Source organism: Hemibagrus wyckioides, linkage group LG17 (assembly GCF_019097595.1).
Source record: "Hemibagrus wyckioides isolate EC202008001 linkage group LG17, SWU_Hwy_1.0, whole genome shotgun sequence".
Taxonomy (NCBI): Eukaryota; Metazoa; Chordata; class Actinopteri; order Siluriformes; family Bagridae; genus Hemibagrus; species Hemibagrus wyckioides.
The window spans coordinates 20,607,470-20,621,336 of record NC_080726.1 but is presented as its reverse complement, the minus strand read 5'-3'; the positions used below and the strand labels follow the sequence as shown (position 1 = coordinate 20,621,336).

At 39.5% G+C, this 13,867-nt stretch overlaps 1 protein-coding gene across 9 annotated transcripts in view; it reads right to left on the bottom strand.

Annotated features, from left to right (window-relative positions):
• LOC131367838 (alpha-2-macroglobulin-like) overlaps window positions 1-13,867 on the bottom strand; it is a 60,270-nt gene that overhangs the window by 25,614 nt on the left and 20,789 nt on the right. For 2 of the 9 annotated variants that reach the window (XM_058413399.1, XM_058413400.1), the window contains exons 1-2: window positions 2,258-2,314; window positions 1,979-2,105 (exon numbers count right to left, since the gene is read on the bottom strand). In XM_058413399.1, coding sequence (XP_058269382.1) covers window positions 1,979-2,073 — 95 coding nt within the window. In that variant the 5' untranslated portion in view covers window positions 2,074-2,105; window positions 2,258-2,314. The other 7 variants (XM_058413397.1, XM_058413398.1, XM_058413404.1 and 4 more) reach the window with 7 other exon arrangements.

Sequence of the window (13,867 nt, the reverse complement as noted above, 5' to 3'; positions counted from 1 at the left end):
TAATAAACTTAATTAGTACTGCAGAACTATATGCAGGCTGAAGTTACACTGACTTAAGGATTATTAATAAAGCTTCATAATCCTACAATAACATACACATTGAATGGGATATATGTGATCATGTATCACCTACTCGCATTTAATTATGGATGCTATACAAGCAATATTTACTGGGCTGAATCCAAGAGTCTAGATAGAGACAATAACAAAACTCAAAGCACAGGACAGCAGGGTTAACAGAGGATAATCCCAAATTATGCCCTGCTACACTGACAGAGGGCACCCTTACCCTTATTTTGAACCTCTTTATTGTCATTTCCTGTCCCACCACTAGTTCTAAACCTTGTTTTGCCCTACCCCTTTCTTTTGACTTTGGCCTGTTCATTTGTTGGTGATTTTTGTATATTTCAGTATGAATAATTATATGAATAAAAATAATTTTGCTATTTACTCTCCCTGTTCTTATTATGACATACTGTTTAATAAAACTTGTTTACATGGATCCTCAAAATCTGTCCCAGAGTTTTCTGTTACATCACCCTTATGGCTGCACAAAAATAGAAACTGTTATGTGTTTGACTTTTTGTGGTAAAACCTTTTGTGGTAAACCTATTGTATATAAAGTCAAAGAGTATCTACCCTGTCATTTAATGCCTTGAAAACATATGTAAAATTAGACATACATCTAGCATCACCTACATAAAGCTTTCTCTTTCAAAACCACATACAATGGTTATACATTTAATGGAAATCCCTGGATTGATCCTGAAGCTTGGGTTAGAGTCTGTGCAGAGATGTGCATGTTCTACCTTTGTACAAGTCTAGACTGACCTTTTGGTCTGTAGAATAAGTTTCTGTAATCATGTTTGTTGTGTAGAAATTGTGACCTCCATATGAGTCAGATTAACCACAAGATTAGCTCAGAAATCTTTATATCCTCTCAGTCACATTTCATGACCAGTCATTCCTATACTCCTATGACCAGGAGTATATTGACCTTACATTCCTATTTCACTCCTATGACCAGTCATTGCAATACTCTTCCTGTATATTTCCTGACTTGGCACGTTAATCTCTGTTTGCACCGCATAGGGAGGCATTTTCTTCTTTCCTGCTGATGATTTATCGTGACTCTGCAACTACATGCATACACTATAAGGTCAAATATATGTGGACTCCTTACCATCACAAACTTTCATTCTTCCTCAAATTGCTGCCAGAAATTTGGATGCACACAGTTGTATAAAATGTCTTTGTATGTTGTAGCACTACAATTTGCCTTCACTCGAACTAACAGACCCAAATCTGTTCCAGCATCGGCAATGGTCCTGTACACAAACACTGCCCATTAAAGATGGCTTTCCAACACCAGTGTCCTGCACAGAGCTTTAACCTCAACCCCAGTGAACACCTTTTGACTGAACTGGAATGCAGACGTACTCCCCATGTCTAGAATTGGATTTTCAACAAGAATGTATGGGAGTTATGGTCATGTGTCCACATAATACAGTATACAGTTATACATAATAATAGTTTAATTAACAGAATTTAGGCTTCAGGTTATAGTGATATTTCAAATTATATAAAAAGAATTGAAGGTCAGTTTCAACACTTCATTTCTCACACACACACACACACACACACACACAGATTTTGGGGTATTCTGGAGATTATGGGAGCACTTCCAATACTTGACTCTCAACTTGTCAGTTTATTCTCATGCAATGAAAACAATAAAAACAGTTGTTGTGAGTTGGCACTTATCATATCATTCCCATACAGATACAAAACAGGTCGGGAATGATGGCGTTAACTGGAAGCATAAAGGGGAAACACACAGAAACAGAAACATCAGGTATAACTAATATTTTGTGTAATTCTGCATTGTAAAACGGTGTGTACTAAATATACATTTATACCTGTTACACATACAGTATTATACAAATGTTACAGTATAATTTTCCTCATGATTACTTACGGTCCTGTGGTTTGTCCATAAACAAAAAGAAATAGGAAGCAGGTTAGTAGCCATATCATAATGTGGACTTTGTTGACCATCATTACGAAGTCCATTATCAGTGCCAAGTTCTGAAAGTTCAATTCCTCTGCAGAAAGACAATTATAAAAATACTCAAGCGTGAATATCTACAACTGTACACAAAAGTCTGTCATCATGCATTCCTGGACATATGCAAAACATGAAATCGTGTTTGTTTTACTAAAAATCAACAAAACTATAAAGATGTATGCATACGACCTGGAATTTTCAGCACACGACCTCTCCAGCGTGTTTGGGAAACTTCACTGTGCCCACTGGCCATTCAACTCAAAAACAGGGTGGGGGGTAGTGCATTTCAGTGTTAGAAATGCAGGACTGTAAATAACCATTTATCAGGTGATTATGTATCATTACTGCTAAGATAAAATATTGAAAAAGGCCGGAAAAGTCTTAATTCTCTTGTGAAAGTTTTTTTTGTAAAGATATAACTGAATTTTCTTTTATCTCGAGATATTTCGCTTGCTTCCACATTAATCAGTATTTAACTGATTATTAACTGCCCATTAACTGACCATCCTGAGCGGTAATGAGACTCGTTGAGAATGGTCCAATCACACGAGTCCAACTAATATAAAAACAATATTGGGTGGCTTCAGGGAGCAAAGTTCTGCACGCCTAGGGTTTTCCAAAGGTTTACGTTACCACATACACACTCATTTGTCCGGCGCCCCGCACACACAAACACACTCACACACACACACAAACATACCCACACACAAATGAAATACAGTTTTTATTTTTTTATTTTAAATAAATAATAATATGACTTATAGAGGAATATTACGATTAAATGATATAATTAGATGATTTATTTTGTTATTAAAATAAATAATTATTGTTCATGTGTTAAAGTACCAGTCTTCCCTGGCTAACTTTAAGTGGGTGGCACCCCAGTGTCCCCTATTGACTGGACGCCAATGCGGTCACCTCATATATTTTTTTGTTTGTTAAAAAGTAAGTGTAAATGTAAGTTCTTATAATTTGTCTGATAATTAACCTGGACTGTTTTTGTAAATTATTGTTTAATTTTCCAACTTAAAGAATGAGACTGCATCAAATGGTGGAAAAATGGAAAGAGAGGAAGAGTAAGGTCAAAGAAAAGAGCATAACAAAGCAGCTAAAAAAGATGAAGAATAAAGATGATGAAGTGCACATTTGTCTCACTGACCTTCAATCGGTGCACTCATATGTAGTGCAGGACGCTACACTTCCTTCACCGGATTTCACCCCGAGCACTCCTGATTCGAGGAAAAGTAAAAGAGAGCCGTCTCTCTCGGAAATTCAAGAAAACATTGTACGATGCATAAATGCAGGAGTCAAAAAAAGGATTAGAGGAGCTCTTAATGGCAAATACAGTAAGGATTGAAGCATTAAAGAAAACAACAGAATTCCTCTCCAATGAAGTAAAAGATGACGTGAAAAATCTGAAAAAAAGGACGTGAAGTTGATCCATGAGATCAGTGATGCACACGGTAAGAAAATGTTCGGAGACTGATTCCAGGCTCTATGTGATAGAACCGTATAAAGAAGATGGAATCTGAGATAATGGTCTGGCAGAGCAGGCAGGTGAAGACAAAGATACAGGTCCTGGATATCTGTTGTGCAGTTCTTCAGAGTTTACCAACAAAATACAACAAGAGGTAGATATAGTACACCGGTTTGGAAGAAAACTGGAAGGAAGCACCATGAGAGGGAGAACCGTCATCATCCAGTTTCTGTCCAGATCCTTACGAGGGAGACAAGTTGTCACAATTTTTTTCAGAAACATGGTGACTACTTATGTCTTTTGTAACTTAAAGGAAGAATACATGAAACACTTATTTTATGAAGGTGTATTTACCCAGTCATTTTGGATTGATATTGAATATCTAATATTTAAATTGACAAAATTAGTTAAAGATATATTTTTGGTGTGTAAAAATAAAAGTTTAGAGCCAAATTTGGTGGTTAATTTAATAATTATGTATGGGAAATACCATATACACAAAAAAAAGACACATTACACAAAGAAACATTACACATGGACATTACACAATTTAAAATTGAACTTAAGTTTTACATTGAGGTCTTAAAAGATATAATAAATAAATAAATACATTTAAAAAAAAGATGTATAGAACCTTTGAATACTTTTCTTTTAGAAATTCTCTGTTATCCCCTGTACAGGTTTTTTTTCTTCTGTCTGTTCCTTTAATGCTATAATGAATGCAACTGATAATAATTGACTACATTGTGATACTCTACATATGTATGCTATATTATTATGCAAAAAAATAAAATAAAAACAACCACCTGTTCCCCATCAGCACCATAAATACCCTGCCTCTTCAGTGGAAGTCTGGCTCCTGGAATTACATTTACATTTACATTTCTGGCATTTGGCAGACGCTCTTATCCAGAGCGACATACAAAAGTGCTTTAAGTCACTATCATTGAAAACATTAACACTGGTTCAATAGGTTACAGACCTAGGATACCATTCACCTAAAATTGGAATTATTTTTATTATTTTTTTTAAATAAACCTTATAACAATACATAAACAGGGAAAGGTAAGAGCTAGTATAAGTGCCTCAGGAAAAGGTAGGTCTTAAGACGTCGTTTGAAGACAGTCAGAGACTCTGCTGTGTAGACATCTAGGGGAGGTTCATTCCACCACCTCGGTGCCAGAACAGAGAAGAGTCTAGATGAATACCTACCTTTTACCCTGAGAGATGGTGGGACCAGTTGGGCAGTGCTAGTGGATCGGAGGGAGCGAGGAGCAGTGCGAGGAGTAATAAGATCTTTGAGGTAAGATGGTGCTGATCCATTCTTGGCTTTGTAGGCAAGCATCAGTGTTTTGAATCTGATGCATGCAGCTACCGGAAGCCAGTGGAGGGAACCATATTTTGGTTATTTCAACCGTATATTTCAACCGTATTCAACCGTTGAATACAAGCCGTGCAGCTGCATTTTGGATCATTTGCAGTGGACGAGTTGCATTCAGAGGAAAACCTGCCAGTAAACAGTTGCAGTAGTCCAGTCTCGAAATAACCAGAGACTGAACAAGCACTTGAGTAGCCTGTGTGGATAGAAATGGTCGGATCCTTCTGATGTTGTACAGAAGAAACCGACATGAGCGTGTCACATTGGTAACATGGGAGGAAAAGGACAGTTGATTGTCCACGGTTACCCCAAGTTTGTGAGCAGTGGCTGAAGGGGAGATCATTGAGTTGTCCAGAGATAATGCAAGATCCTTGTTTGGGGATGAATCACCTGGGATGACCAGCAGTTCAGTTTTGCTGGGATTAAGTTTCAGCTGATGAGCTGTCATCCAGGATGAAATGTCTGCCAGACACGCTGAGATTCGGGTAGAAGCTGTGGTATCTGAGGGAGGGAAGGAGGAGATAAGTTGGGTGTCATCAGCATAGCAGTGGTATGAAAAGCCGTGTGAGGATATCACTTTGCCAAGAGTGTGAGTGTAGAGGGAGAAAAGGAGAGGACCAAGTACTGAGCCTTGTGGGACACCAGTAGAGAGTCTGCATGGGGCAGATGTCAATCCCTTCCATGTTACCTGATATGAGCGACCATCCAGGTAGGAAGCAAACCATTCCCATGCTGTTCCACAAATTCCAAGACTCCTGAGGGTGGACAAGAGTGTCTTGTGGTTAACCGTGTCAAATGCTGCAGTAAGGTCAAGGAGGATGAGGACCGATGACAGCTTGGCTGATCTAGCAGTATGTAGTTTCTCAGTGACTGCCAAAAGGGCAGTCTCTGTAGAATGTGCTGCTTTGAAGCCAGACTGGTTGGGATCATGGAGGTTATTCTGCAAGAGATAGTCAGACAGCTGATTATAAGCAATTCGTTCGAGAATTTTTGAAAGAAAGGAGAGGAGTGATACTGGTCTGTAATTATTGATGTCAGAGGGATCCAAAGCAGGTTTCTTTAGTATAGGGATAACCCTTGCTTGCTTAAAGGCAGTTGGTACCTGTCCTGATGTAATGGATCTATTGATGACTGTAGTGATGAAGGGCAGGAGGTCAGGTGAGATGGTCTGGAGCATAGTGGAAGGGATTAGATCCAGTGGGCAGGTGGTGGGATTGGAGGAGTGGATGATTTGCAAAACCTCTTCTGCTGCTATGGTTGAGAGATGCTTCAGTGAAGGAGTAGCTAAGTCCTGGCTGTGTAATGCAGATGAAGTAGGGGCGGGTGTGAAGGTCTGGCAGATGTTCTCATTCTTCTGTGTGTGGGAAGTGGCAAAATCTTCAGCGGTCAGGGAGGATGGAGCAGGTGGAGCAGGGTTGAGTAGTGCAGAGATGATGTTGTGGAGCTTTCGGGGATCTTGTGCAGAAGCCTCAAGCTTTTCCTTGTAAAAGGAAGTCTTGGCAGAAGTCACGTCCGAAGAGAATCTGGACAGAAGCATTCAATAAGAGGTGAGATTTGCGTCCAGTTGAGATTTCTTCCACTTCCTCTCTGCTGTTCGTAGTTCTCTTCGATTGTTGCGAAGCACATCTGACAGCCAAGGAGCAGGACAAGAAGTCTTCTTGCATTTAGTGGATAAAGGGCAGAGAAGGTCCATGGTTGATGAAAGAGAGGAGATAATAGTGTCTGTAGCTGAGTCTAGGGGTAAGGAGGAAAAGGAGTCATAGTCAGGAAGAGATGAAAGAGTGTAGGAAGCTACAGAGTGAAGGTTCCTACGGATGAGAGAGGGATGTTTGGAGTTACATTTGGGTAGTACAGGGAGAATGATAGTGAAGGATACCAAATGATGATCTGAGATATGAAGTGGGGTAGCAGTCATGTCTGAAGCTGGGGAAGGGCAGGTGAAGACCAAGTCCAAGATGTTTCCTCCCTTGTGTGTTGGAGGGCAGCTGTTAAATGACAAGGAGAATGAATTCAGAAGAGTCAGAAGGCCAGAAGACTGAAGCTTGTTGGATGGGAAGTTGAAATCTCCAAGGACCATCAGAGGGGTGCTGTCAGAAGGGAAGACGCTGAGGAGTGTGTCTATTTCTTCCATGAAGTCTCCAATGGGACCAGGAGGACGGTAGATGACAATGATGGAGAGGTTGATTGGAGATGTAACTGAAACTGCATGGAATTCAAAAGAAGAAATGGTGAGATGAGACAAGGGGAGAGGTGTGAAACACCATCTCTGGGACAACAGCAGACCTGTGCCACTACCCCTGCCTGATTCTCGTGGTGAGTGAGAGAAAGCATAGGCAGAGGAATTAGGTGTTGAGGAGATGTATGTGTGTGTGCACCTGGCTGTCTGGTACCTGGCTCTGTCTGTTTGGTTTATTGAGTTTTGCTAAGTCTAGATAGGTCTGTCTACTGATTGCCTGACCTTGTCTAATTGTTTTAAGGTTGTTTTTCTTTTTGATTTCTCTTTCAAATAAACTCTGCACTTGCATCAAAAAAATAAAAAAATAAACAAACAAACAAACAAACAAATAAATAAAATGCTATTTTAACATGTGAAAAACACGCAAGTAATGAGTTAATGTTTGATCTCTGCCATTAATTTCACATACTTCTGAGCCATTTGGACTTTCATCCAGTTTCAACAGGTGAGTGTCATTGGCCGCTGAGCACAAGGGTTAAACCATTTCTTTAAACACATGGGTTTCCTCCCACTCATTCCTCCCACTTATTCCCTGAATCCTGTAGCTTTACAAAAAAACTGTTAAAAAGTGCTAAAAATTTTGAACACACATGATATGGATATATTACGATTCTGTCAATATCTTCAATAAAACATTCACACAGACGGCATGTGAAGGGTATTTTTATTCCACAGAAAATCACAGAATAAAAGCAGCATAGAGCAGATAGACAAAGGATGTTCTGCATCTTCAAATGTAAATTTAAAACCCTACACACAAGGAGAGGTGTATTCTGTCTCAGACTGGTCACCTAAATGAAATATGGTCAATGTTAGAAAATGAAAGCAGTGCAATGCAATCATTACAGTAAATTATTAAATAACACAAACCAGGAAAATCTTACTTGTTTGGTAGTAATCATAAATTTTGATTAATGCTGGCTTGAGACTTTTGACAGGAAGCACCTGCTTAATGTGTAGCTCATAGTTGATAGGAATTTTTTTTTGGAGCTGTTGGAGATACACCAGGCATTATATTGTACACACACTCCATCATATATGTTGTTTTACATGTAATAAATAATACATATTTCCTGGGCTCGATGCACAGCACAGTTGTGTAATATAGGTAATGATAAATATTGTATATATATTATTCTCTTACCTCTTTGATATACATGATAATATGGTCATCTTTAGAATCCACCCGTTCCACCAAAATGCCTCTTTTCAGCTAGAAAAACAATGCAATAATTATTCTACTGTTACCATTTCAGTACCTATGTATTTAAATATCTGGTTGTCTAGGTATGTATATTACAGAAATCTTAGCAATATTCCTACTCCTTACTTCAGCAGGATCTGCTGTGAACCCTGATAAGAGTTTTATATCCACTATGATCATGTTAGTGCTGTTTAGTGCTCCATTATATCTGGAAAAAAGTCAATAACAGTATCCTCATTAATAATGATAGCAAATGAAAAAAATCACTCCAGGGTAATAGTTACAGCATTCTACTCTACTCACTTTGAGACAAAGTTATGTCATACATTTATTCTTACCCAACAGTGAACTTGAGGGTCAAAGTGTGACCAAATGATTTTGTGCAGTTTCCCTCAGTCTTTGCTAAAATGTTCAGTGTACTGATTTCAGTAGGTGTGGGGACATTGTAGAAAAGTGCTGTCTGCAGGCAGGGATTTGAGTTAATAAACAAAATGCAATCAATTAAAAATATATTTAATAGACTTTAAAAAAAAAGCATTTGTTGGGGAAACTGGGCAGTCAGTGCTTATACAATCATTAGATGCACTGACCTGCACTGACACGCAGGTGGAGCCCTTCACATCAATGCTGAATTTGCCAGGAACATCCTGCAATGATCTTTCTTGATACAGTAACTTGTTGTTCTGGTTCACATCAAATTTGTGACTGTCTCTATCTGCTGACTTTACAGTTACTGTGCTAGAGCCTTCTGAGCTGAACACTTTAGTGGAATACAGAGCCAGAGCATGCAGAGCCACCACTGTGTCCTGAATGAAAACATAAACATTCATTGATTTATCATCATAATGGCTAAATGCAAAAGAGGCTAAAGGAAGGGCTGCAGATAAATCGAGTACCTGGGTGGATGAAAAACCTCCATAGGGATTTTGCTGCTTCACCAGCCAGCTGACTATCCTATTAGCATAGCCCAAATCAGCAGCAGTGAGTTGATCTGAAGTGAGAACAGCTAGCAGCACGTATGAGCTGATTTCCACTGACAAGGAGCCTTCATTGTCATCACTGTCAGAGTCATCTAATGTTGGCTGAGACCAGTGGAGATGACCATCTAAAACAGGTGTGTTTAGATTAGTGATAATGATAAATCACACTTTACTGCTCTAAATTATGCCTGTTGTTCGCAATTTGTCAAATAAAACCCACAAGCATTTAAATGAGTGATTCATTAAAACCCGATTAATCAGAGACTGAGCTTCTTGCATTTACTATTTTCCAAACTATCTTCAAAGTCATATCACGTGGAGTGATGAATGTAAGATGGTTTATTTAGATTTGTTTCACAATGTACATGTAAGTTTTCCCATTTTTTCAGTAATGTTTCAATTGAACCACTGGATGTTACAACCATAACAGCACCAGATGATTATTTGCTTTGTCCAAAACAGCATATTATTATACTGTATTATGTCAATATGCCAACAGTGTTATTTAGGCATCCTAGTCAGTTATAGAATGCAGTTTTGAAAAGTGTCCAGAATTCTCAATGAATGTGTAATACTTGCCTCTCCAAATACTATCAGTGATAAATGTTATTGTGGTAATATGTTAATAGTTGATTGTGCTTGGCTGTTCTGTGTCAGGGTCCTTGGTTGCTAGGCACTGGGTGCGGATCGAATGCATGCTGGTTGTGACTGAATATTGTGAGAGAATTGGATTGACTTGTACACATGTGCTAATAAAGTTGAGACTTTGAGGACACGGAGTTGTCTGCTCCATGTTTCATGACATGGTGTCAGAAGTAAAAGTTCCCTGCACACTTCTGTGATCTGTGAAAGAAAAAAAAAATGTCAAAGTGCTTTGATTTTGCACAGCCATCAAGCCTCCCGGTGGAGGCAGTGCTTTGCATGTTTTAGGATTGCAACGAAACTCGACAAGGAACACTGTGATGTACAGGTGAACTCATTGTTGTAAGCGATGGGCAAACAGGCAGAGCCCATATTTAGCACATTTATGTTTTCTGCTGAGGAGGAAAACGATTACTACAACGCAGTAGTTAAGACGTTTGATGAACATTTTGTGCCCAAACGCAACTTGATTCATGACCACGCATGTTTTCACAAAAGGAATCAACGAAACGGTGAAAGTGTTGAAGCATTCATCAGAAGCCTATATGAGCTGGCAGAGTTTTGTGATTTTGGTGCTACTAAAGACAAGCAGATTCGTGATCGTAACATGATTGGAATAGCAGATAGCGATGTGTCTGAGAAGCTGCAATTAGAGCTTTGACGCTGGAAAAAGCGATACAGATTGCTTGCCAGTCAGAACTGATTAAAACACAAAGTGCTAATATTCGAGGTGCATATGATGTAAATGAAATAGGCTACAAGTCTAAATACATGAAACAATTTAAGAAACACACAGGAGGCAAATACAGAAATCCTGACACTAAACAAAAAGATGAAAGTAGCAAAGTGCTACAAGATGCACACGTGTGCACAAGCATGGGGCCTGTCCTGCTCGAGGGAACTGATGCTGCAGTTGTAACAAAACAAGCCATTTTAAAGTTGCTTGTAAAACAAAAACTGTAAAAGAAGTCATCAGTGATAGACAAGACAATGAAACTAAGGGAATGTGATTTTTGGGGTCGGTATCTGATGATTCCAATGATGATGAGTGGCGTGGGAAGTTCCCAATGAATGGCACTACAGTTAAGTTCAAGATCGATACTGGTGCAGATATCACAGTTATGTCTGAGTAAACATTTCTGGAACTTCCTAGTCGCCCTCATCTTTCCAAAAGACTTGCAGACATCAGGAGTTCAGGTGGCAAACTCTTGGTATTGGTAAATTCTTAGCCTGTACTGAAAGAAATGAACAAAATGTCAGTAATGTTGTAAAAGGCCCATACACCAACAACCTCCTTAGCCGTAAAACTGCCTGTGAAATGAATCTGGAGCAGAGTTGATTCTGTTAGCACTGAGGACAGTGTTTTCAGAGACTTTGGACTTCTAGATTGTGAGCCAATTAAAATTGAGTTCAGATAAGATGCCAAACCATACAGCTTTACTTTCCTTTGCTGCCAAAAGTGGAAGAGGAGCTGCAGCACATGCTAAAGTCAGGAATCATAGAAGAGGTCATTGAAGCGACAGACTGGTGTGCACCAATGGTGCCAGTGATAAAGAAGAATGGCAAGGTGAGAATTTGCGTTGACCTTAAGAAACTGAATGAAGCAGTAAAGTGTCAGAGATTCATTCTGCCCACACTTGAGGATATCTTACCACAGCTGTCTGGTGCACGCATATTCTCCACATTAGACACATCAAGTGGATTTTGGCAGATACCATACTACTTTTATCAAACTAGTTGGCCGTTTCTGTTTCCGGAGGCTTCCCTTCGGAATTACCTCGGCTCCAGAGATATTTCAGAGAGAAATGGGCACTCTTCTCAAAGACCATGTCGGCACAGTAGCAGTAATGGACAATATACTAGTGTTCTGTAAAGACAAGGAGGAGCATAATTGCAACCTCAAGGCAGTCTTGCATTAGCATTCTATGGTGCAAACAGGACCACAGTATTCAGTGTGGATGCAAGCAGTTATGGCCTAGGGACTGCTCTGTTTCAGCAGCAGGAAAACAAACTACGTCCTATTGCTTTCTGTTCAAGGACCTTAACTGAGACTGTCCCATCATGGCGAGTCTGACACCGAGCATGATGTTACAGTGTCTGTACAGGCACTGCACTAAACCTGTAAGTGGAAACAGGTTAGATGCCATAAGGAAAGCCACACAACAGGATCCAGATCTCCAGTTGGTTTGCAAGTATATTTGTCAAGGATGGCCCAGACAGACATCTCAGTAAACACACACACACTGCACAGGTTCCATGCTGCTAGAGGTTACCTTTCTGAAATTGACAGACTTTTGCTGTATGAGGACAGAATTGTGATCCCTGGTTCACAGAGACTGGAGGCGTTATGTTAGCTTCACTCAGGTCAGGTCATCAGAGCCTCACAAAGTGCAGGGAGAGGGCTAATATTTCAGTATGGTGGCCTGGTATAGGCAGGGACATCACAAAAATGGTAGAGATATGTGAGTTCTGTCAAGTCTACAAGCCGATACAAAAGAGAGAGCCCCTGATGGTTACATCCCTTCCTGACGGCCCGTGGCAAAAGATCGCCACGGACATCTGTGAACTAGATGGTAAGAAATACCTGATAGTCGTGGGCTATTATTCTCATGATATTAAGATTGCACATCTGAAAACTGTTTCAAGCCAGCAAGTGATAACGCATCTGAAAATGATGTTTGTTCAGTGGGTGACCCCATATGAACTTGACAGACAATGCTACTCAGTTCACATCTACTGAGTTTGCGGATTTCAAAACGACATACAATTTCACTCACGCTACTTCCAGTCCTCAATATCCACAGGCTAACAGTGCTGCTGAAAGAAGTGTTGCAATTGCAAAAAGGGTGCTCAGACAGCCAGATCCACAGCTAGATCTTATGAGCTATCATGCTACACCTATCAGTGCCACAGGATTGAGCCCAGCTCAACTGATGACCGGACATCAGATCAGAACAACAAAAGAACCTTTGCTGGTAGAGAAGTAAAACAGCCGATAAAGTTTAAGGATTATTTTTGGGGGTAGTTTTATAACAACCATCGTGGTGCAAAGAGTTTGCTTGCATGTTAACTTCTACAATGTAATATAAGAAAAAAGGAGTGACTTCATAAATACTAACATGTTCTGTTTAAGTAACATGTTATAGTGAAAAGATTGACTATTGCAAGCAGTAGATATTGTTATTGATGTCTGTTGATATGTTGATATGTTACATGGTTAAAAAGGTAATTAAAAGAAAACAAAAATAATAAGGAGGCAGTGAAACTTTAAAGAGATGTGGTAATATGATAATGGTTGATTGTGGCTGTTCTGTGTCAGGGTCCTGTGTTGTTAGGCACTGGGGGCGTGTCGAATGCATGCTGGCTGTGACTGAATATTGCGAGAGAATTGGATTGACTTGTACACATGTGCTAATAAAGCTGAGACTTTGAGGAGACTGAGTTGTCTGCTCCATGTTTCATGAAAGTTATATTTGCAACTAATGAAAATGATAAATATACACTGATTAACTCAGTACCTCCTTGAATAGAGACATTATCCAGCTCTTTTAGTAGCTGCTCTCGAGTTTCTTTGTGTACAGCCAAACTGAAAGTGTAGGCCAACAGTGCAGTGGTGTAGGTGTTCTTCAGGTTAGAAACAGAAGATTTTAGGCACAACAGCCCTTTATTCACAACGGGATCCTGCAATGAAAACACACACATAGTACACTATCTAATACACACTGTGTAGAAAAAAAATTCATTTTACTATATATACATATATATTTGCTTTGTCATGTCTCAAGCTCTTACCTGCACTGTAATGCCTAATTCAAGCAATGATGCAGTGATGTAAGCAGTGATGGTCACTTCATCATTCACACCACCCTGTAATACATGAAA